This window comes from Microcaecilia unicolor, chromosome 4 (assembly GCF_901765095.1).
Source record: "Microcaecilia unicolor chromosome 4, aMicUni1.1, whole genome shotgun sequence".
NCBI classification, from domain to species: Eukaryota; Metazoa; Chordata; class Amphibia; order Gymnophiona; family Siphonopidae; genus Microcaecilia; species Microcaecilia unicolor.
In genome coordinates, this window is record NC_044034.1 from 259,103,746 (window position 1) to 259,126,155 (window position 22,410).

Here is a 22,410-nt window from a genome sequence, read left to right on the forward strand (position 1 = left end):
TCTATTCTGCTATATGTATTATAAAATGCAGAATAGAAAGGCCCTTTTACTAAGCCACATAGAGGGGCATAATCGAACGTCGCCGGCGATCTATTTTGGCGGCGGCGCAACAGCTGGCCGTAACCGTATTATCGAAAAAGATGGCCGGCCATCTTTTCTTTCGATAATACGGTTTGGCCCGGCCAAATGCCAGTGTTCGCCGGGTTTGAGATGGCCAGTTTTGTTTTTAAGCAATAATGGAAAAAAATGCCGGCAATCTCAAACCCGGCAAAATCCAAGGCATTTGTAGTGCACTGGTCCCCCTGACATGCCAGGACACCAACCGGGCACCCTAGGGGGCACTTCTAAAAATTAAAAAAATGTATACAAATACATATAGTAACATAGTAGATGACGGCAGAAAAAGACCTGCACAGTCCATCCAGTCTGCCCAACGAGACAACTCATATGTGCTACTTTTTGTGTATACCCTACTTTGATTTGTACCTGTGCTCTTCAGGGCACAGACCGTATAAGTTTGCCCAGCAAATACCTCCCAAGTACATAGCTTCCTTACCTTGGGTGCTGAGCCCCCCCCCAAATCCCCCCCCCAAAACCCACTCCCCACAACTCTACATCACTACCATAGTCCTTATGGGTGAAGGGGGGCACCTACATGTGGGTACTGTGGGGTTTGGGGGGGGGGGTTGGAGGGCTCAACACTTAGCACCACAAGCGTAACAGGTGGGGGGGGATGGGCCTGGGTCTGCCTGCCTGAAGTGCACTGTACCCATTAAAAACTGCTCCAGGGACTTGCATACTGCTGTCCGGGAGCTGGGTATGACATTTGAGGCTGGCATACAGGCTGGCAAAAAAGGTTTTTATTTTTATTTTTTTAGTGTGGGAGGGGGTTGGTGACCCCTGGGGGAGTACGGGGAGGTCATCCCCCATTCCCTCCGGTGCTCATCTGGTTAGTTGAGGCACTTTTTTGAGGCTTGGTCGTGAAAATAAAAGGACCAAGTAAGCCCGGCGAAATACTGATTAACGCCGCTTTTTATTTCATTATCTGCGAAAGCCAGCCATCTGGTAGCCACGCCCACGCCCGCCCATGTCCCGCCTTTGCTACACCACCGACCCGCCCCCTTGAAATTTCACTGGCTCGGCAAAGGGAAAGCAGCAATGCTGTCAAAAAAGCAGCTTTCGATTATATGGATTTCGCTCCTTTTGAGAGATCGCCGGCCATCTCCCGATTTATGTCGGAAGATGCCCGGTGATCACTTTCGAAACTAAGCCTGATAAGCATCTACGCATGCCCAATGCGCCAAAATGGAGTTACTGCCTGGCTACCGCATGGCTGTTGTGGTAATTTCATTTTTGGCACGTGGACGATATGTGTGGCAAAATTGTTTTTTTTATTTTCAGACGCACACATCCGATGCGCGCAAAATGGCATTTGATGCACGTAGGTCATTACCGCACGGTTACTGCATGAGACTTTACCACTAGGTCAATGGCTGGCGGTAAGGTCGCAGACCCAAAATGGACACGCAGCAATTTTGATTTTGCTGCACGTCCATTTTCAGGAAAAATTTTAAAAGGCCTTTTTTTTTACAGGTGTGCTGAAAAATGGATTACCCCCCCCCCCCCCCAAAAAAAAAAAACCCCACTCCTACACTACCCACAAGCCATTTTTCAGCACACCTTAGTAAACGGACCCCAGAAAGTATAATCTCTGTTAGTAGGATTAAGTATTCTCCAACAGCCAGTAAAATTCAGATTTGAGATGAGATTATGTAGCTCTTTCCAGGAACGTGATTTAGCACATTTTGAAGATTATTGTCTATCTAGAATTAGATCCAAAGGGAGATTAAAGTCACCAGCTATTACAAGCAATCATTATTGTCAAGTAGAAATTGAGACAATTTCCTAAAAAAAGTCAGGATTATCAGAAATAGATAAATAATCAGTATAGACACCCCAGGTTTCTTATGAACTGCAGGAGAGTAAACGTGAGCGGAAATCCATGGAAATTTTAACTTAAGATATTCTGATGCTAGTAAACATGTTTCCTGTAACATTATGCTTTGTTTCTTAATATAATTGAAGATCATCTTCTTTTTCATTGGATGGTTTAGTCCATTAACGTTTAAGGAAAAAATGTTATCATCAGAGATACTAAAATAAAGGAAATTCCATCGTTGGGCAAGAGAGAATATTGAAGAAATATTCAGGAAGGTAACAGTAAGATATAGAGAGTAGGAACAATAAAAGAAACTGTAAACCTACACCCTCAGACATAGGTGTGACAGATATGACAAAGAGGCATAGAGGAGAAACCTCAGTTATGTAGCTACTTCAAGTGCCAACAATAAACTAAGGGGACTTTTTATAAAGGCACGGGATGGCTAACGCTGGTAGCTAATGATCTGTCACTAAAATCGTCTGTAGTACCTGAAGATTGGAGGATGGCCAATGTGACGCCAATTTTTGAAAAGGGTTCCAGGGGTGATCTGGGAAATTACAGACCGGTAAGCCTGTCGTCAGTGCCGAGCAAACTACTACTACTACAAACTAGTGGAAACTATTATAAAGAATAAAATTACACAACACATAGACAAACATGATTTAATATCAGTATAGGTTCAGCCAAGTGAAGTCTTGCTTCACCAATTTGCTTCATTTCTTTGAAGGGGTGAATAATTATGTGGATAAAGGTGAGCCGGTTGATGTAGTGTATCTAGATTTTCAGAAAGCTTTTGATAAAGTTCCTCATGAGAGACTGAGAAAATTAAGGAGTCATGGTATAGGAGGCAAGGTTCTGGTGTGGCTCAGGAATTGGTTATTGGACAGAAAATAGAGGTTAGGGTTAAATGGTCATTTCTCTCAATGGAGGAGGTGGATGAACAGTGGAGTGTTGCAGGGATCAGATATGGGAATCAAAATGACAAGTGAGGTGATTAAATTTGCAGATGACACAAACTATTCAAGGTTGTTAAAACATGTACAGATTGTGAAATATTTCAGGAAGACCTTAGGAAATTGGAAGACTGGGCATCCAAATGGCAGATGAAATTTAATGTGGACAAATGCAAGGTGATGCACATTGGAAAGAATAATCCGAATCATAGTTACCTGATGCTAGGGTCCTCCTTGGGGGTCAGCATTCAAGAAAAAGATCTAGGTGTAATTGTAGATAATACGCTGAAATCTTTTGTTTAATGTGCAGCGGCAGCCAAAAAAGCAAATAGGATGCTAGGAATTATTAGGAAAGGGATAGTGAATAAGACCAAACATACTATAATGCCTCTAAATCGCTCCATGGTGCGACCACACCTTAAGTATTGCGTTAAGTTCTGGTCGCTGTATCTCAAAAAAGATATAGCAGAATTAGTAAAGGTTCAAAGAAGAGCGACCAAAATGATAAAGGGGATGAAACTCTTCTCGTATGAAGAAAGGCTAAAGAGGTTAGGAATCTTCAGCTTGGAAAAGAGACGGAAGAGGGGAGATATGATTGAGGTCTACAAAATCCTGAGTGGTGTAGAACGAGAAGTAAATTGATTATTTTGTACTTATTCCAAAAGTACAAAGACTAGAGGACAGTCAAGGAAGTTACATTAAATTACTTTTAAAACAAATAGGAGGAAATATTTTTTTTTTCACTCAATGAATAGTTAAGCTCTGGAACTCTTTGCCAGAGGATGTGGTAACAGCGGTTAACGTTACTGGGTTTAAAAAAAGGTTTGGACAAATTCCTGGAGGAAAAGTCCATAGTCTGCTATAGAGACAGACATGTGAAACAATTGCTTGCCCTGGGATTTGTAGCATGGAATGTTGCCACGATTTGGGTTTCTGCCAGGTACTTGTGACCTGGCTTGGCCACTGTTGGAAGCAGGATACTGGGCTAGATGGACCATTGGTCTGACTACTACTACTACTACTTAGCATTTCTATAGCGCTACTAGGGTTATGCAGCGCTGTACAAGTTAAAACATGGGGAAGGACAGTCCCTGCTCAAGAGAGCTTACAATCTAAAGGTAACAAACTATGTAGTCAGTGTAGTCAGTGTATCATGAATGGGGAAGGTGGTTAGGCGCCAAAAGCAAGGGAGAAGAGATGGGTTTTGAGTAAGGACTTAAAGATGGGCAGGGAGGGCGCATGGCGTATGGGCTCGGGGAGTCTGTTCCAGGCATAAGGTGATGCGAGGCAGAAGGGACGGAGTCTGGAGTTAGCGGTGGTGGAGAAGGGTACAGATAGGAGTGATTTGTCCTGAGAGCGGAGGTTACGGGTGGGGACATAGGGGGAGAGGAGGGTAGAGAGGTAATGGGGGGCTGCAGATTGAGTGCATTTGAAGGTCATTAGGAGAAGCTTGAACTGAATACGGTAGTGAATCGGGAGCCAGTGAAGCGACTTGAGGAGAGGGGTGATATGAGAGTATCGGTTCACGCGGTAGATAAGACGTGCAGCGGAATTTTGAACAGATTGAAGGGGGGATAGGTGGCTAAGCGGGAGACCAGCAAGGAGAAGGTTGCAATAGTCAAGACGAGAGGTAACGAGTGAGTGGACGAGGGTTCAGGTGGTCTGTTCAGAGAGGAATGGGCGGATTTTGCTAATATTATAGAGGAAGAAGCGACAGGTCTTAGCTGTCTGCTGGATATGGGCAGAGAAGGAGAGGGAGGAGTCGAAAATGACTCCGAGATTGCGGGCTGACGAGACGGGGAGGATGAGGGCGTTGTCAACAGAGACAGAGAGTGGGGGAAGAGGAGAGGAGGGTTTGGGTGGGAAGACAAGGAGCTCAGTCTTTGCCATGTTCAGTTTCAGATGACGGTTGGACATCCAGGCGGCGATATCTGAGAGGCAGGCCGAGACTTTGGCCTGGGTTTCGACTGTGATGTCGGGAGTGGAGAGGTAGAGCTGGGTGTCATCGGCATACAGATGGTACTGGAAACCATGTGATGAGATCAGTGAGCCCAGGGAAGAGGTGTATATTGAGAAAAGAAGCGGTCCAAGGACAGATCCTTGAGGAACCCCAACAGAGAGCGGGACGGGGGTGGAAGAAGAGCCATTAGAAAATACTCTGAAGGTGCGTTGGGAAAGATATGAGGAGAACCAGGAGAGGACGGGGCCCTGGAATCCAAATGAGGACAGTGTGTCAAGAAGTAAATTATGATTGACGGTGTCGAAGGCGGCAGATAAGTCGAGGAGGATAAGGATGGAGTAGTGACCTTTGGATTTGGCAAGGAACAGGTCATTGCAGACTTTGGAGAGAGCTGTTTCTGTTGAGTGTAGTGGGTGAAAGCCGGATTGAAGCGGATCAAGGATGGCCTGAGAGGAGAGGAAATCAAGGCAGCGGCTGTGGACAGCGCGTTCAAGTAATTTGGAGAGGAAGGGTAGAAGGGAGATGGGGCGGTAATTGGAGGGACAGGTGGGGTCAAGTGATGGTTTTTTAAGAAGTGGAGTGACTACAGCGTGCTTGAAGGTGTCAGGGACAGTAGCAGTGGAGAGAGAGAGGTTGAGGATGTGACAGATTGAGGGGTTAACTGTAGGAGAGATGTTGGTAAGCAGATTGGTGGGAATGGGGTCAGAGGAACAGGTGGTGCACTTAGAGGAAGCAAGAAGGCCAACAGTTTCCTCTTCGGTGATCTCAGGGAAGGAGGAGAAGGAGGACAGGTTAGGTTGGTTGAGGGAGTGGGTTAAGAAGTCACAGGGAGGAGAAGGCTTGGAGGTGAATTCAAGGTTTATCTTCTGCACTTTATCGCGGAAGTAGTCAGCTAATGTTTGAGGAGAGAGTGAGGGGGGGGGTGGGAGCGGAGGGCACTTTAAGTAGGGAGTTGAGGGTTGCGAAGAGGCGACGAGGGTTGGAGCCAAGAGAATTGGTTAATTGAGAATAATATTCCTGTTTGGCAAGGAATAGGGAGGACTGGAAGGAGGATAGCATGAATTTGTAATGGGTGAATTCTGACAGGGTGCGAGATTTCCTCCAGAGTCGTTCAGCAGATTGGGTGCAGGAGCGAAGGTAACGGATGCATGGGGTTAACCAGGGCTGAGGATTAATGCGCTTAGTGGGGCGAGAGACAGATGGTGCTAGGGTATCCAGAGCAGTGGAGAGAATTTCATTGTAGGTAGAGACAGCCGTGTCGACAGATTCAGAAGACGAGATGGACGGGAAGAGATTGGAGATGTGAGAGGATAGGGTAGGGGGGTCGACAGCTTGGAGATTCCTGAAGGTAGTGGTTATAGTTGGGCGAGGTTGAGGGGGAGGGTGACGAAGTGTGAGGGTGATTAGGTGATGATCTGAGATAGGAAGGACTGAGGTGCAGAAATTAGAAGGTGAGCAGGAAGAGAAGAGAACGAGGTCGAGACAATGGCCATCACGGTCTGACCCAGTATGACTACTCTTATGTTCAGCTTTTAAGAGCTAAAAGGATTTGCTCACATCAGGAAGATTTTGATAGTCAAACTATGATTATGTGTAAAAGATTATAGAGATAGGGGATTCACTGACAGACATATTAGCGATGGACTTGAATTTCACTCTGTTGTTTTAGGTTTAGAATATACTGCTTACTATTAAGGGAAAGTGCTTTGAGAGACCCTAATAGGTAAGTGTCCCCTTTAAATGTTCTATCATGCATGAGTTTTTTAAACATATATCTATGTTTATAAAGACTTATGATTTTTATTTAGTACTGAATACTTAATGCACCCCAACACGCCTCCCTTGTGATTTGGATGCACTGCATATGAACTGTGCAGAACACTGTCTTAAAAATGGGTTTTGAAAATAGCAATTTGGAAGTTTTGGCAAAAAAAGTCCATCTGCCGCTTTGTGTCGCTTTTTGGACATTTTTCTCTTTTGAAAATGAGCCCCTATCTTTCATACTTCACAGAGCTTTATGGACACCAGCGAAATATAAAGCAAAATTAACGACGGATAATAAATGTTGGCATTGTAATCTGTCAACTGGAACTTTGAATCATATGTTTTATCAATGTTCTAGCATATATAAATTTTGGTGTAATATATGGACAGCTATACAACAGATCCAGAACATTAATGAACCTATTTTAGTCTTAGTAATTATTCTTCATTCACTACATCCAACTGTTAACTTAGAAGATAACCATAATGTTTTACTGAACCTACTTCACTCACTTGCTCTTCAAATGAGTCTGAGATTGTGGAAAAACACCACTGCTTTAAATGAAATATTTTGGTGGCATACAGTGTGCCTTGTTTATAAATATGATCTTAAGAGAAATAGATTGCATGCTTTTATGTTATGGGATGCGAGGACTGTTAGGTATTCCCCGAAAGAAAGGAGGGCTTTCATGTCTATCTGGAATTGTTACTTACTTACAACATATCTCCCATACAGTCAGAAGTGCAGTATTGAACAGGTTTCAGAGTTTTTCTTAGGTTGGTACCGTTATTATTAAGAGGTGTCTTGGGATTCTCTGCTTGGGTAGGGTTTGGGTGGATTGGGATTTCTGAACGTTATCTTTTCAAAGATGGCCTGGGGTCATAAGAATACAGACGCCGGGTCATCTCAATAGTATGGTTAAGATCTGGGTTAAAGTAGGGTTGGGGGAGGGGGGTAATTTTGTATACCACAGTTACATTTGATAAGAAACGAGGTATTGAAAAGGGAGGGTGTGGGAGTTTTCATATGAACTTAAAAAACTAAAGGGATCATTTGTCATCCAGTTTGTTGTAAAGATGTTTTTGCTTATTATTCTGTTCTGCTTGAATACTGTCGTGTCATTGCTTGAGGTTTTTATATAGACTTGTTTAGTTATTAGATGTTGGATTTGTTTGATCCTGAATAAAAATTGTTGAATGATAAATATGATCTTAAATCTTCAGAGAAAACCAACATTGGCTATATGGAAACTCTAAAATGCTACTTAGATCTTAGGAAGTAATTATTCTGTGATTGGGCTTTAGCTATTCTTATATTTTTTATTGTTTTCTTTTTTTTCTCTTCTATTTCTTCTTAATATTTTATTGTATCTACTCATATTTTTAGATGTGCGCAGTGTTTACACATGATATTGTTATTTACTTGACCTGTATTTTTTTTTCCTCCTGGATGGTAATTTACTGTTATTCTGAAAGTATTGGCTGTTTTCAGTCATTGTTATTTATATTTGAAAATTTAATTTAAAAAGTTTTTGGAAAAAAAAAAAGAAAAGAAAACTGGGGCTGGAACAGAAGATGCTGCACAGGGGAGGAGATTAGGAAGGGAAATGCTGGCTGAGATGAAATAAAGAAAAAAAGACTCTAGGCAAGTCACTTAACCCTCCATTGCCCCATGTAAGCCGCATTGAGCCTGCCATGAGTGGGAAAGCGCGGGGTACAAATGTAACAAAAAAAAAATGACATCATGGAGGCAGTGCTGGAGATTCATTGTTTGTCACTAAGTGCTTCTTTTATCACATCCTGCTAGTGATCCCCAGTGCAGTAAGGCCAATAAAGCCCATTCACTTTCAATGGGATTCATTGGTATTGCTGCCATGGAATCGCTAGCACAGCTTGATAACACAGAGACCTTAAATTTTAATATAACATAGACCAATTTATGCAATTCTGTAGTGGTCCTGAAAGTGTGATGGTGGTCCTGAACATCTGATTGGCAAGGTGAGCTCCTGCAGGTAAAGGATTGAGGGGCACTGCTGTACTTGATCCAGATGCACAGGCCAGGGTTGATCCAGTCCTGGATTTTTGGATGCAGAGACTTGTAGGTCTGATTTTCCCATTACATTCCCTAAGCAAGACTACAAGTCCCAGCATGCGCTAGGGTAAACCCAGGACTAGATCAACCCTGTCCTGTGAATCTGGATCCAGTTGACAGCCTTACCTAGGTCAGTGTTTCTCAAGTCAGTCCTGGAATACCCTCTTGCCTGTCAGAGTTGCAGGATATCCACAATGAATATGCATGAAAACACTGCCTCCATTGCATGCAGATAGATCTCTTTCATGCATATTCATTGCAGAGTGCCTAAAAACCTGACTGGCAATGGGGTACTCCAGGACCGATTTGGGAAGCATTGCTTTGTGCCCTCTTCAATTACTTTTCAGACTCTTACCCCCTCCCTTCAGATTTTCATAATCAAACTCAATCATCATAATCACCCTAGCACCATTGCTCCCAGAATAGTGCTCTGAAAACATAATTGGAGCACCCTTGTAAATATTAAACGTATTATATAACTTGTATATGTGCTTGCTGATTGATTGATTGATTGAGTTTTTATAGCCGCGGTCAGGAACTATCGTGTAGCTTTTTGACAGCAGCTGTTCTTTGACAGCCCCCACCCCCGAAACTACCCCCCTCCCCAGGCCACTGCTTAAGCTTGCCTAGAAGTTAAGCCAACCCTGGCAGCGCTTTATGCCTTTCAACAAGTGGAACTGAAATCCTCCCAGAAGAGCCTCAATTTAGCCGCAAGATAAGGCCTGGGCGAGAAAGGCATTTTCCACTCAAATCCACAGTCGGTTCCCCATACGCCGCTGTAATTTTAAGTCTCTGTTGATATTTGGTCGGCGGACTGGAAAACTCCGACTGGGAAGGGGCGATCCTCCCCTTTAAGGGAGTCGGTATCATTTTATGCATGGCCCCGGGCGGGGAACCAGCTGTGCGGCAACTGGAGACTGCTACCGGCTCTGAAATGGAGCAGCAACCGGACAATGGCTAGGGGGCTCTGCGCCCACCCCCCCCCCCCCCCCCCCCCCCCCCCCCCCCCCCCATCGCGAACCTGCTGCTTGCCCCAGGGTAAGTGCCAACCGCAGGCAGCCCCTCTTGGCTACGCTTTGCTCTGATTTGTCATTTGCCGTTGCATGATCTTGTATCCTGTCTGTGCTGCTCTGCAACATCTGGCCCATCTCTCTCCCCCCCCCCCCCCCCCCCCAACCCAACCCCCCACCTTAAAACGCCAGGCGTCTGCTGTGGCTGTATGAAACATGCTCTCGAGATACTAAAGCAAATCACTCCCGTCTATCTGCACTGGACGCTATTAAAAGGATTTGGGACTTTCAGGGTACAGTTTGCTTATACTTCAAGTCTCTGGTTCCTGTTTGAGTGATCTGATTTATATTTGGGTCAACATATTCTTGGGATTTTTAAAATCTTATTTTGAAAATGATCTTTAAAAAAAAACAACTCTGCTTTAAAACTCATATTAATAATGGTGCAGAGCACAAGCCAGCACAATTTTGTCTGCATTCAAGTAGTTTTAAAAATTACATAAAAATTGCTTGTTTTTGCCTTTGACCTTAACGTTTTGTCTAACTTTTATATCCGTTGGGCATAGTTAAGGCATTAATGCACATGAAAGAGGGCATTTTGCTGGCCAATGCCCTGGTAGAAGGAGTTAGAGGTCCTCTGGGAATCTATGTGCCAAATTCATACCCTGCCATACTCTTCTGAAATCTGAAGTTCCATATTGCCAAACTGAACTATAATAAATAGCCAACACTTTTTTTTTTTTTAAAGGTACGAGCCAAGTTTCATATTTCTAGTGTGTTTATCATCCAAAGACATGATCTTGTACAAGCTAACACACTCTGGTGTTTATAATTCAATGTAATTCAGAATCATATTAGCTGAAAAGGAAATGCTAATCTATTCTTTCCAGATTAGAATGTTACTACAGATGCTAATTTGTTTAGGCCTAAATTCTTCCCAAGCATTTCTGGAGCTGCAGAGTGACCCCAAAGAAGAAAGGGGCTCGCTTACAGCTAGAGGTACTGTAGATTTCCCGCACTTGGCAATGCCCCTTCAAAATTATTGCTTAGGGCCTATCATTTGAACTTCTGCCACCTTAAGTAGTTTTGCATTTCTTTTGCTAAAAACCAAATAACTGTAGCATAGCATTATGTTTGTTTAGCTAATGATGGTGATAGTATTTTATTGCTGCTAGCAATGATAGCACAATTGGGGAAAAATACCTGAACACTTTTAATTTGAGAGGGTTTTTATCATTCGGTTATAACATATATTGGTTACATTACCAGTTCACATTCCAGAAGGTGAAGTAGGAAGTACTCCTGTAGCCAGGACCTGCACACCAGGGGATTTACTATCCTCTGGCACCCAGGATATGTCTTCAGTTACTGCCCGAAAGGGAAAGGATAGGACAGCGGTTGTAGTTGGTGATTCGATCATTAGACATATAGATAGCTGGGTGGCTGGTGGACGGGAAGATTGCCTGGTGACTTGCCTGCCTGGTGTGAAGGTGGCAGACCTCACGCGTCACCTAGACGGGATTTTAGATAGTACTGGGGAGGAGCCGGCTGTCTTGGTACATGTGGGTACCAATGACATAGGAAAATGTGGGAGAGAGGTTCTGGAAGCCAAATTTAGGCTCTTAGGAAGAAAACTCAAATCCAGATCCTCTAGGGTGGCGTTTTCTGAACTACTACCCGTTCCACGCGCAGGGCCCAAGAGACAGGCAGAGCTCCAGAGTCTTAATGCGTGGATGAGGCAATGCTACAAGGAGGAGGGTTTTTAGTTTTGTCAGGAACTGGCAACATTCTGGGGAAGGGGGAACCTATTCAGAAAGGATGGGCTCCACCTTAACCGGGATGGGACCGGGCTACTGGCATCATCATTTAAAAAAGAGATAGAGCAGCTTTTAAACTAGGAACGGGGGGGGGGGGGGGGGGGGGGGAGGCCGACAGTTGCACAAAAGCGTATGGTTTGGAATAAGGTATCTTGCAAAGATATCGCCCAAACAGGGAAGATAGTGAGGTTGCAAAAGATACTGTAGTAGATTCAATGTCCTTAAATAAAAATAATAAAAAACAGACAAAAGACAGTAAAATAGTACTGTCAAGTAATCAACATGATGTGATAAGGAATAACAAGTCTAGCTTGAAGTGTCTATATGCAAATGCTAGGAGCCTTAGACATAAGATGGGAGAATTGGAATATATTGCACTGAATGAAGAAATAGACATAATAGGCATCTCTGAGACCTGGTGGAAGGAGGATAACCAGTGGGACACTGTCATACCGGGGTACAAATTATATCATAGTGATAGGGTGAACCGGATTGGGGGAGGAGTAGCATTGTACGTTAACGAGAGGCTTGAATCAAATAGATTGAAAATTCTACAGGAAACAAAAGACCTCTTGGAATCATTGTGGATCGAAATTCCATGTGTAAAGGGGAAAAGGACGGTGATAGGGGTGTACTACCGTCAGCCCGACCAGGATGAGCAGACGGACGCAGTCATGTTAAAGGAAATTAGTGAGGCAAATAAATTACCCCCATATAGACTGGGTTAATGTAACATCAGGGCACGCTAGGGAGGTAAACTTCCTCAGTGAAATAAAGGACAGCTTTATGGAGCAACTGGTACAGGAGCCAACGAGAGAAGGAAAAATTCTAGACTTAGTCATTTGTGGAGCGCATGATCTGGTACGGGAGGTAGTGGTCCGGGGGCCGCTTGACAATAGTGATCATAACATGATCGCCTTTGAAATTTGCTTTCAAAAAGGTAAACATAGGACGTCAAATATGTTAGCGTTTAACTTTAAAAAATGAAGCTATGATAAAATGAGAAGAACGGTAAAAAAAAAAAACTTAGAGGAGCAACTGAGAGGGTAATAAACCTACAACAGGCATGGATGCTGTTCAAAAACACCATCCTGGAGGCCCAGGCCAAACATATTCCATGTATCAGAAAAGGAGGACGGAAAACCAGACGACAGCTGGCGTGGTTAAAAAGTGAGGTAAAGGAGGCTATTGGAGCTAAAAAGGAATCCTTCAGAAAATGGAAGAAGGAACCGAATGAGGAAAATAAGAAGCGGCATAAGGAATGTCAAGTCAGTTGCAAAGTGCTGATAAGAAAGGCAAAGAGGGATAGCGTTAGAGGCAAAAACTGATAGTAAAAAGAGTAGCAAATCTCCTGGACCAGATGGTATTCACCCTAGGGTACTGATAGAACTAAAAAATGAGCTGGCAGAGCTACTGTTATTGATTTGTAATTTATCCTTAAAATCGAGCGTGGTACTGAAAGATTTGAGGGTGGCCAATGTAATGCCGATATTTAAAAAAGGTTCCAGAGGAGACCCGGGAAATTATAGACCGGTGAGTCTGACGTCTGTGAAGGGCAAAATGGTAGAAACTATAATCAAGAACAAAATTACAGAGCACATTCAAAAGCATGGACTAATGGGACAAAGTCAACATGGATTTAATGAAGGGAAGTCTTGCCTCACCAATCTGCTGCATTTCTTTGAAGGGGTAAACAAACATGTGGACAAAGGTGAGCCGGTTGATATTGTGTATCTAGATTTTCAGAAGGCGTTTGATAAGGTCCCTCATGAAAGACTACAGAGGAAATTAGAGGGACATGGGATCGGAGGTAGTGTCTTACTGTGGATTAAAAACGGGTTGAAAGGAAACAGAGAGTAGGATTAAAAGGTCAATATTCGCAATGGAGAAGGGTAGTTAGCGGGGTCCCTCAGGGATCGGTGCTGGGACCTCTGCTTTTTAACATATTTATAAATGACCTAGAGATGGGGGTAACTAGTGAGGTAATCAGATTTACCGATGACACAAAGTTATTCAAAGTAGTCAAATCGCAGGAAGATTGTGAAAAACTACAAGAGGACCTTAAGAGACTGGGAAACTGGGCGTCTAAATGGCAGATGACGTTTAATGTGAACAAGTGCAAAGTGATGCATGTGGGAAAGAGGAACCCAAACTATAACTACATCATGCAAGGTTCAGCGTTGGGAGTCACAGACCGAGAAAAGGTTCTAGGTCTCATCGTTGATGATACGTTGAAAACTTCTGCTGCTGCGGCTAGGAAAGCAAATTGAATGTTGGTATCGTTAAGAAAGGGATGGAAAACAAAAATAAGGATATTATTCTGCCATAGTATCGCTCCATGGTGCGACCGCACCTCGAGTATTATGTTCAATTGTGGTCGCCGCACCTCAAAAAAGACATAGTGGAATTGGAAAAGGTGCAGAGAAGGGCGACAAAGATGATACGGGGGATGGGACGACATCCCTCTCAGGATAGGCTGAAGAGGCTGGGGCTCTTCAGCTTGGAGAAAAGGCGGCTGAGTGGAGATATGATAGAGGTCTATAAGATAATGAGTGGAGCATCTGTTTACTCTTTCCAAAAATACTAGGACAAGGGGGAATGCAATGAAGCTGCAGTGTGGTAAATTTAAAACGAATCGAAGGAAATTTTTCTTCACTCAACACGTAGTTAAACTCTAGAATTCGCTGCCGGAAAAGGTGGTTAAGGCGGTTAACTTAGCAGACTTCAAAAAAGGGTTGGACAGCTTCTTGGAGGAATAGACCATAGAATGTTATTGAATGGACGAGGGAATAAGGATGGGCGGGACAAATTGCTTGTTCTTTTGGCTGCTGTCGGTGACAGGGTGCTGGGCTCGATGGACCCTTTGGTCTGTCCCAGCATGGCGATGCGTATGTACTTATGTACTTATGCTTATGTACTTGCAATCTTATAGGTGTATTGATGATAAATAAAGTTTTCCAGCTAGGAAAGAATCCTCCTGGACCTATTCAGTGGGACAAAGGGATTTCCTTAGCTCCTGTGCCGTGCACAGCCTTCCTTTTAGGAGACAGAATCATGCACTGTTCTGGGTAAATCCACTCTCCTACTATTACTGTAACTGCTACTGAGCATTTGGAGTGGAGGAGTGGCCTAATGGTTAGTGTAGCAGGTTGCAGATCTGGGGAGCTGGGTTTGATTCCCACTGCTACCTAATGGTCTGCAGTGGGTTCAGAACCAAACCAACCTCAAAATCATTGAAGAATCCAGAGAAGCCTATAAATGTGTATATTTCTTCCATCAGTTACAAACCTTGTTGCTATTTTGTATTATAATTTATGCATCACATCATGCTGAATAAAGGAAGGGGAGGGGGAGAGAGGAAGGGGAAAGGAAGACAAGGAGGGAAGAAAAAAGGGAAAGGGGAAGGCAAGTGAAGGAAGGAGGAAACGGGAGCAAAAGGAAGGGAAAGGGGAAAGGAAGAGATAGAAAGGAAAAAGAAGGGGAAGAGAATGGGTAAAGGGAAAGGGGAGAAAAATCAAGGAAAAATGGGGATGATGGGAGAAAAGAGGTGGGGGAAGGGGGAGAGAGGAGGAAAAATTTTAAAAGGTAAGGAAAAGATAGACAAATATTATAGTAAACTGGTAAACTGTGAAGAAACCCAGTGTTACCAGTCAAATTGTGGAAATGTGAAGAATACTAAGAACTGTGTGACAAAGACTAACCACCAACGCTATGAAACTGAAATTATAGTTTATAAAAACCAGTTGCGAACCATATATCCGGAATTAAAAATATAGCAATGCTGAAAGTGCAAAATGAAACCCTTAGAAAGGGACTTACTGACTATCTGTAAATAATCAGTCATAAGATCATAAGAATAGCCATACTGGGTCAGAACAATGGTCCACCTAGCCCAGTATCCTGTTTTCCAAACAGCGGCCAAGCCAGGTCAGAAGTACCTGGCAGAAACCCCAAATCATGGCAACTCTCCATACTACAAATCCCAGAGCAAGCAGTTGCTTCCCATGTCTGTCTCAGTAGTAGACTATGGACTTTTCCTTCAGGAATGTGTCCAAACCTTTTTTAAACCCAGATACGCTAACCGCTGTTACCACATCCTCTGGCAAAGAGTTCCAGAGCTTAATTCTTTGTTGAGTGAAAAAATATTAGTTTGCAGGCCCAGAGCATACAAAGGACCTACAGGTTTGTAAGCACCTCGGGAAGGCTGGAACGTGGCCTTCCCATCATAAAGATTCAGCGAGGATTTAGTCTTAGTTCCAGAATTTGAACTACCACTTGTTAGTTTTATTGTTCATTAAAACATTTATTGTGCCGCCTTTAGTAAACAAAGTATAGGTCAAAGTGGTTTACAGATTTACTTTTTTTTTCTTTTTGTCCAATGTTCTTGTTATCCTCATTCAGCTTCTATTCAAAAGCCATGGTGCTATTATTTGTCCCTATGTACTGAAAGGTAATTTGTCAAGTGCTTAATTTTTTTCTGGGAAACACTCCTTTTCACTCCTGAGTGCAGATTCATGAAGAGTAATAAATGCCTATGAGAGAAATAAAGGGAGCTGTGTCACAGTTCCCCGTGGTTTAGTTAATGTTGGCTTTTCCAATAACAAGAAAAGAAAGAAACAAGCTTGGCTTTGTTTTATTGTCATGTTTCTATTGAACAAAGACTTAGCATGGTTTTGCTGGGCCAGGTCAAGCATATGACATATCCTAGGCAAATCTTCAGCCTTGCTGCCTCACCTACCCCTTGCCCCCTGTTCCCTCGCCCCTCCCCATGTTTTGCTAATTAAACTCAGCAGTTATGATTACCTGAATACCTCCCTCCCTCCCTGCTCGTTTGTCATGTCCCTCATTCATTCATTCATGTATTTAACCTGCTGTTCCGATAATGCCCAGGATGGGTTATACAATTACACAGAGGGGCATTTTCAATATGACATCAAAATCTGACTTTGGACATTTTGCAAAAAACGTGGTTTACAATTCAGGCACAGTGAATATGAAATATGGGATTGCTATTCAAAAGGATGCATACTGCCATTTGGATAAACGCTGCTGAGAGAGATATTTGGGGAGCATTCATCAAGCAGCATTAGGGCTTTAAGCTGCGTTAATTGGCCCTTAATGCAACTTAACTAGCCCTAATGCCGCTTTTCTAAAAATACTGCAGTGATATTTAAGTCATCATATTTTGCACCCTAACGCAATTTGCGATGATTCATCGCAAGTCACATTAGGGCCCACAAACCATTGTAAAATAACCCCAGTAGCATCATGCCACAAAACAGTAGCCCGATGCTCTCGGCAGGGGTATAGCCAGACCTCGATGGGAGGGGGTGCCAGAGCCCAAGGGAGGGGGAGGACACATTTTGGTCTGCCTCCCTGCTGCTGCCCTCCCTCCGCCACCTCTGCCCCATCGCCGCTTCTGCCTCCCCGCTGCCCCCTAGTCCTAGTATTTTTGGAAAGCGTGAACAGACGCTTCACATCTACCCGTTCAACTCCACTTATTATTTTATAGACCTCTATCATATCTCTCCTCAGCCGCCTTTTCTCCAAGTTGAGGAGCCCTAGCCGCTTTAGCCTTTCCTCATAGGGAAGTCGTCCCATCCCGTTTATCTCTGTTGTGTTGTACGTCAGGTCACACATCGTATAACAATCGTAAATTTCTTTTGTTTGATTTTCCAAGTCCTAAGGTTATTCTTATGAAGAAATATTTGATAAGATTATTTCATGTCAGGCAGCTAAATTCTGGAGAGTTTTGTCTATTAATTTACGTCTTTTATGTATAAGAAAGGTCTTAAGACTTTATTGTTGTCTTAATATGTGGCTAAAAAGTAGAGGGTGTTAACTTTGCCGACTTTATTCCCTTTTTCTATTATTGTTACAACCTAGATGTTTTTTATGGCCTAGTGCTCTTTTTATAATCTGCTTTGAACTGCGTAAATGGCATTAGTGGAATATAAGAAAACTAACTGTAACTGTAAGGCTACTTTCATGCAGAAGTTCAGAGTCAATCTAAATCTGCCAACATGTTCCAGTTCTGTGATATATATTTATTTATTCTTCAATTCAGTTTTCAACAGTACTTTCTCAGTTATTACCCAAATGCGAACACAATTATAATGTTAATTAATAAGTTTTGGATGTTACTGGTCTATTATTCTGTCTCACTATATTTCCAGTTTTGCCACAGTATAAGTCATCACAAGGACAAATTATAAGAAAGCCAATGGACTGCATTAGGGGCTTATAGCCCATTTAGTTAAACAAATGAGAGATCTGCATGAAAGAAAAAATTATTTTCATTATTTTGACTTATGAAACCCACTTGTCCCTGAAACATGCTCAAAACAGAATAATCCATTTGTACAAAAGAGATGAGTCGAAGATGTGATTCTAAGTGCCCCAATGGAAGCAGAGTTTTATTTTACTTCCAGTCTTTATAACGCCAGGCTTCCTAAGGCAGTTACAACAACAGTTAAGATGAGCCCATCAGTAAATAGGACATCCTCATTGAAATTTGGCCATGTATTACTGTATTGTATAGAACAGTGTAGAAAAATTAGCACAAAATAGAACCTTTATTAGGGCTTTCCATCAGCTACAATAATTTTTGAAGCTGTTTTAGTGATATTCAGTTTTGATTTAATGATATTTATATCTATATATGGGATGATTTCAAATAAATAACAAAACTGTCAAATAACTAAAAAAAAAAAAAAATGCTGTCCTCCACCTTTTAAGGCACTGCCTAGCCAACTGGATCAGCTTTCAACTTTTTACAGATGGACCACGCATAGGCAGTCTATTATTTCCAATAATCTTTTTACTATTTCTTTCATGAAGGAGTGGCCTAGTGGTTAGAGCACCAGTCTTGCAATCCAGAGGTGGCCAGTTCAAACCCCACTGCTGGTCCTTGTGATCTTGGGCAAGTCACTTAACCCTCCATTGCCTCAGGTACAAACTTAGATTATGAGCCCTCCTGGGACAGAGAAATATCCAGTGTACCTGAATGTAACTCACCTTGAGCTACCACTGAAAAAGGTGTGAGCAAAATCTAAATAAATAAATAGTTTTTGCTGTTGTTTTGAGTGTACTTGTGACTCCGCCTATTGCCAGCAATCTACACCTACTGGTTTCAACCCATATAATGGACTAGATAGCCCCATACCGTCTCCTGTTCTCAATCTAACATCCTTGGCTCAGCCTACTTCCAGTCACTCCCCTTTTCTGGACATGTAACGTTGACCATTTTATTCTAAAAAAAAAAAAAAAGGGCTGCAATTGTTTTTTGTTAAATCGCACTTATGTAGCTGGTGCTGCTGCTGGCCACATAAGTGCTTTTGAATATTGGCTTCTAGCAGTCTGTAAAATAAATCTCCAAAAATAATTTTAAAATCTAGAGTCTTAAAAGTGAAATGAAAATTTGAAAATAACTGAAAGTCCAGCACTTGAAATAGTCAACGGTTAATTATACTGTAATAGCTTGGAAGTGAACAGACTAGTGGCAAGGAATGCAGGCAATGGCTTTACTGAGCTACCTGTTTATGCACAGTGACTTCATTGCAATTGCAATTTATTGGTCACAGTTTAATAACATACTTATGTTCTGTGTTTTCCAGGCTGGCCATATCGAGGGCAAGGTAATCTACAGTACCTGAAAATACCATTGGGTTGGATGCAACTAAACCCAGGAATGATGTGTCCTTTGCCAACCTGTGTCTTTCAGACTCTTCTGCAGAGCTCTGAAGACATTTCCTGCAGGACAATGTCAGGAGTAACAAAGAGAATTTAAATTTTTCCACTGTTGTTTGGGTGATGGCCTGCAACAGCACTCCCATGGACAGTTGTACTCCTCCCCTGTGGAACATCGTATCTTTGACACCTGAATCAAGATTCACTGTCTTGCCTATGCCACTCAGGATATTATTGGCAATAATAATGATATTCATGATTGCTGTTGGCTTCTTAGGCAATGCCATTGTCTGCATGATTGTCTACCAGAAGCCAGCAATGCGCTCGGCAATCAACCTTCTCCTAGCAACACTTGCCTTTTCTGACATTATGTTATCTCTCTTATGTATGCCATTTACAGCAATCACTATCATTACTGTCAACTGGCACTTTGGGGCTCACTTCTGTAGGATATCTGCTATGTTGTACTGGTTTTTTGTCTTGGAAGGGGTTGCCATACTCTTAATTATTAGCGTTGACCGTTTCTTAATCATCGTTCAGCGTCAGGACAAGCTGAACCCCCATCGTGCAAAGATCATGATAGCTATTTCTTGGGCACTATCCTTCTGCATTTCATTTCCTTCAGTGACTGGCTGGACCTTTGTGGAAGTACCGACACGGGCACCCCAGTGTGTGCTGGGATACACAGAATTTCCTACCAACAGGGTCTATGCAGTGATGCTAGTCGTGACTGTTTTCTTTATTCCCTTCAGCATCATGCTCTACTCGTACCTTTGTATTCTGAATACAGTGCGGAGAAATGCGGTCAGGATCCACAACCATGCGGAGAGTCTGTGCTTGAGCCAAGTGAGCAAGTTAGGACTTATGGGCCTTCAGAGGCCACACCAAATGAACGTGGACATGAGCTTCAAAACCAGAGCCTTCACCACCATTTTGATTCTCTTCATTGGCTTTTCATTATGTTGGCTTCCTCACACTGTGTTCAGCCTACTGTCTGTCTTCAGCAGAACGTTTTACTACAGTCCCTCCTTCTATGTGACAAGTACATGTATCCTGTGGTTAAGTTACCTTAAGTCAGTCTTTAACCCTGTTGTGTACTGCTGGAGAATTAAAAAATTCCGTGAGGCCTGCATGGAGTTCATGCCCAAAACCTTTCAGATCCTTCCAAAAGTGCCTGGGCGAACAAGGAGGAGAATTCGGCCCAGTACCATCTACGTGTGCAGTGAGCTTCAATCTGCAGTTTAGGGACAGAGCTTCTGGACTTTGCAGACAGCAATATGTGCAATTTCTCTTTTCCTTCTGGATATTTTCTGTGTGGAAAGTGTTTGAAAGCTCCTTTTTAGCCATACTCATCTCTTTGAATCAAATATAACTGGGGTACTTCTGCATAACTCCCCTTGGAAACTGCTTACACATGTAAAGCACGTTTATAACATGAATAGCTAAAAAATGAACCTGACACAAAACATTTTGAACATTGGTCGGCTATAATAATTCAATTGATACCATCCAACAAAGAGAAAGTGAAAAATCATGTATTTGCATTAATTGTATAGTTTTTCAACATTAACCTATTGAAAGTGACTGGAACCACACTAGGCTCTGGCCTTTTTCAGTAGTGTACTATGTAGGATCATGGTAGACCTTTCTTCTAGCCACACCCACCCAAGTTTGGGACTTGATCAGTGCACCTTATGGGAAAATATTGTTCCTCGGGATAGAACTGAACCTGCTCCTAAAAACATTTTACACATGTTAAACAGAACTAAAACTGTGAAAAGTCTTAGGAAATAAAAAATGGTATATCTTTAAAAAAGAGAGAGAGCAAGAGAGAGAGAGAGAAAGCGAAAGCTAGGGATAACACACAGACAACAGTTAATAGGAGTGCAGCAGTGTGACTGAGGGTGGGCCCGGAGCAGCAGCATGGGCGTAGTTTGACCATTTCATTTAGGGGGGGGTGGTGGCAAAGGGTGTGGCTTGGCATATTCATTTGCATACATACATCTCATAAATATTCATTATTGCTATTTTAAAAAACAATAAACACACTTACTAAACTAATATAGACAGACCCTCACATGATACAAAATAGGGGCCCACAAAAACTATAGAGATTCCATCAAGAAAGCCAGACTCTTTAAGCAGTGCAAATACTGGTAAAAGAGAAACAGAAATGTATTTTTTCTTCACTCTACAAAATAAAAAAATAGAAAAAAATATACATTTCACAAAGCAGGCACATCTTAGTCCTTAAAAAGCATTAAATAAAAATGTTTTCTTTTTCTACCTTTGTTGTCTGAGCATTTTATTTTTCGAATTGGGCTGGTTTCAGTCTCTTTTCCACTTTCCATGTGTCATTCATTTCCTAAATGCTTTTCCAGGTTGGCTTTTCCATTTCTTCTCTCTCCTCTTGTCTTCTTCCTTTCCCTCTCTACATATCTTTCATTTAATGTTTTTTTCACACTTTTCTTTCACCCTTGAGTCCTTAGTCTCTGTTTCACTTCTCATTTACCTCATCCCCTTCTCCCTTACCCCTTCCCCAATACCCCCATCCTTTTTCAATGCCTCTCATCCTCTCTCCATTCTCCCAGGTCATTGATATTATGTCTCAACCTTTCCTCACATCATTCCCTTTTCTTGTCCCTCTTCTCTTATTCTTCATTTCACATCCTCACTCATTATTCCAAACCATCAATATACCCCGACATATCTAAAACTGCCAAGTATTCACTAGCCCCTCAAATTCCCACTCCATCTCTCTGATCCGTAATTCCATACTCTGTTCCTCTCCGCTCCATCCACACCTCCTAGCCCTATCCATCTTCTGCTCTGCTCCCCTCCCCTCTATCCATACTCCCTCAGTCCCATCCATCTCCTGCTTCTTCCCCTCCTATACCCCATAGCCTCATCCATCTCCTGCTTCCCCCCCCCCCCCCCCACACTCAGTACAGTCCAATGTTCCCCTCCCTCTCTCCTCCCCCTCCCAGTGCGATCCAGTGTCGCTCTCCAGCAGGGGCGTAGCTACGGGTGGGCCTGGGTGGGCCCAGGCCCACCCAATTTCAGCTCAGGCCCGCCCACCCGGCAGCCCGCCCACCCAAGCGCACACACACTGCAGCAGAAACGGTACCCGCTCTGGCTCATCTGATCGCTCCAGACTTGCGGCGGCGCCAGTAAAAGCATAAA

At 42.8% G+C, this 22,410-nt stretch overlaps 1 protein-coding gene across 1 annotated transcript; it reads left to right on the top strand.

The window, feature by feature from the left end:
* The first annotated feature begins 9,637 nt into the window (after positions 1-9,637).
* GPR45 (G protein-coupled receptor 45) lies at positions 9,638-21,160 on the top strand. The gene is made up of 2 exons (XM_030199555.1): positions 9,638-9,749; positions 19,155-21,160. Exon 2 carries the CDS (start codon positions 19,351-19,353, stop codon positions 20,470-20,472), a length of 1,122 nt encoding a protein of 373 aa, XP_030055415.1. The 5' UTR covers positions 9,638-9,749; positions 19,155-19,350; the 3' UTR covers positions 20,473-21,160.
* The last annotated feature ends 1,250 nt before the right edge of the window (positions 21,161-22,410 follow it).

What these genes read in the sequence shown, in the direction of transcription:
- GPR45 (XM_030199555.1), top strand. Translation starts at nt 19,351, where the DNA reads ATGGCCTGCAACAGCACTCCCATGGACAGTTGTACTCCTCCCCTGTGG.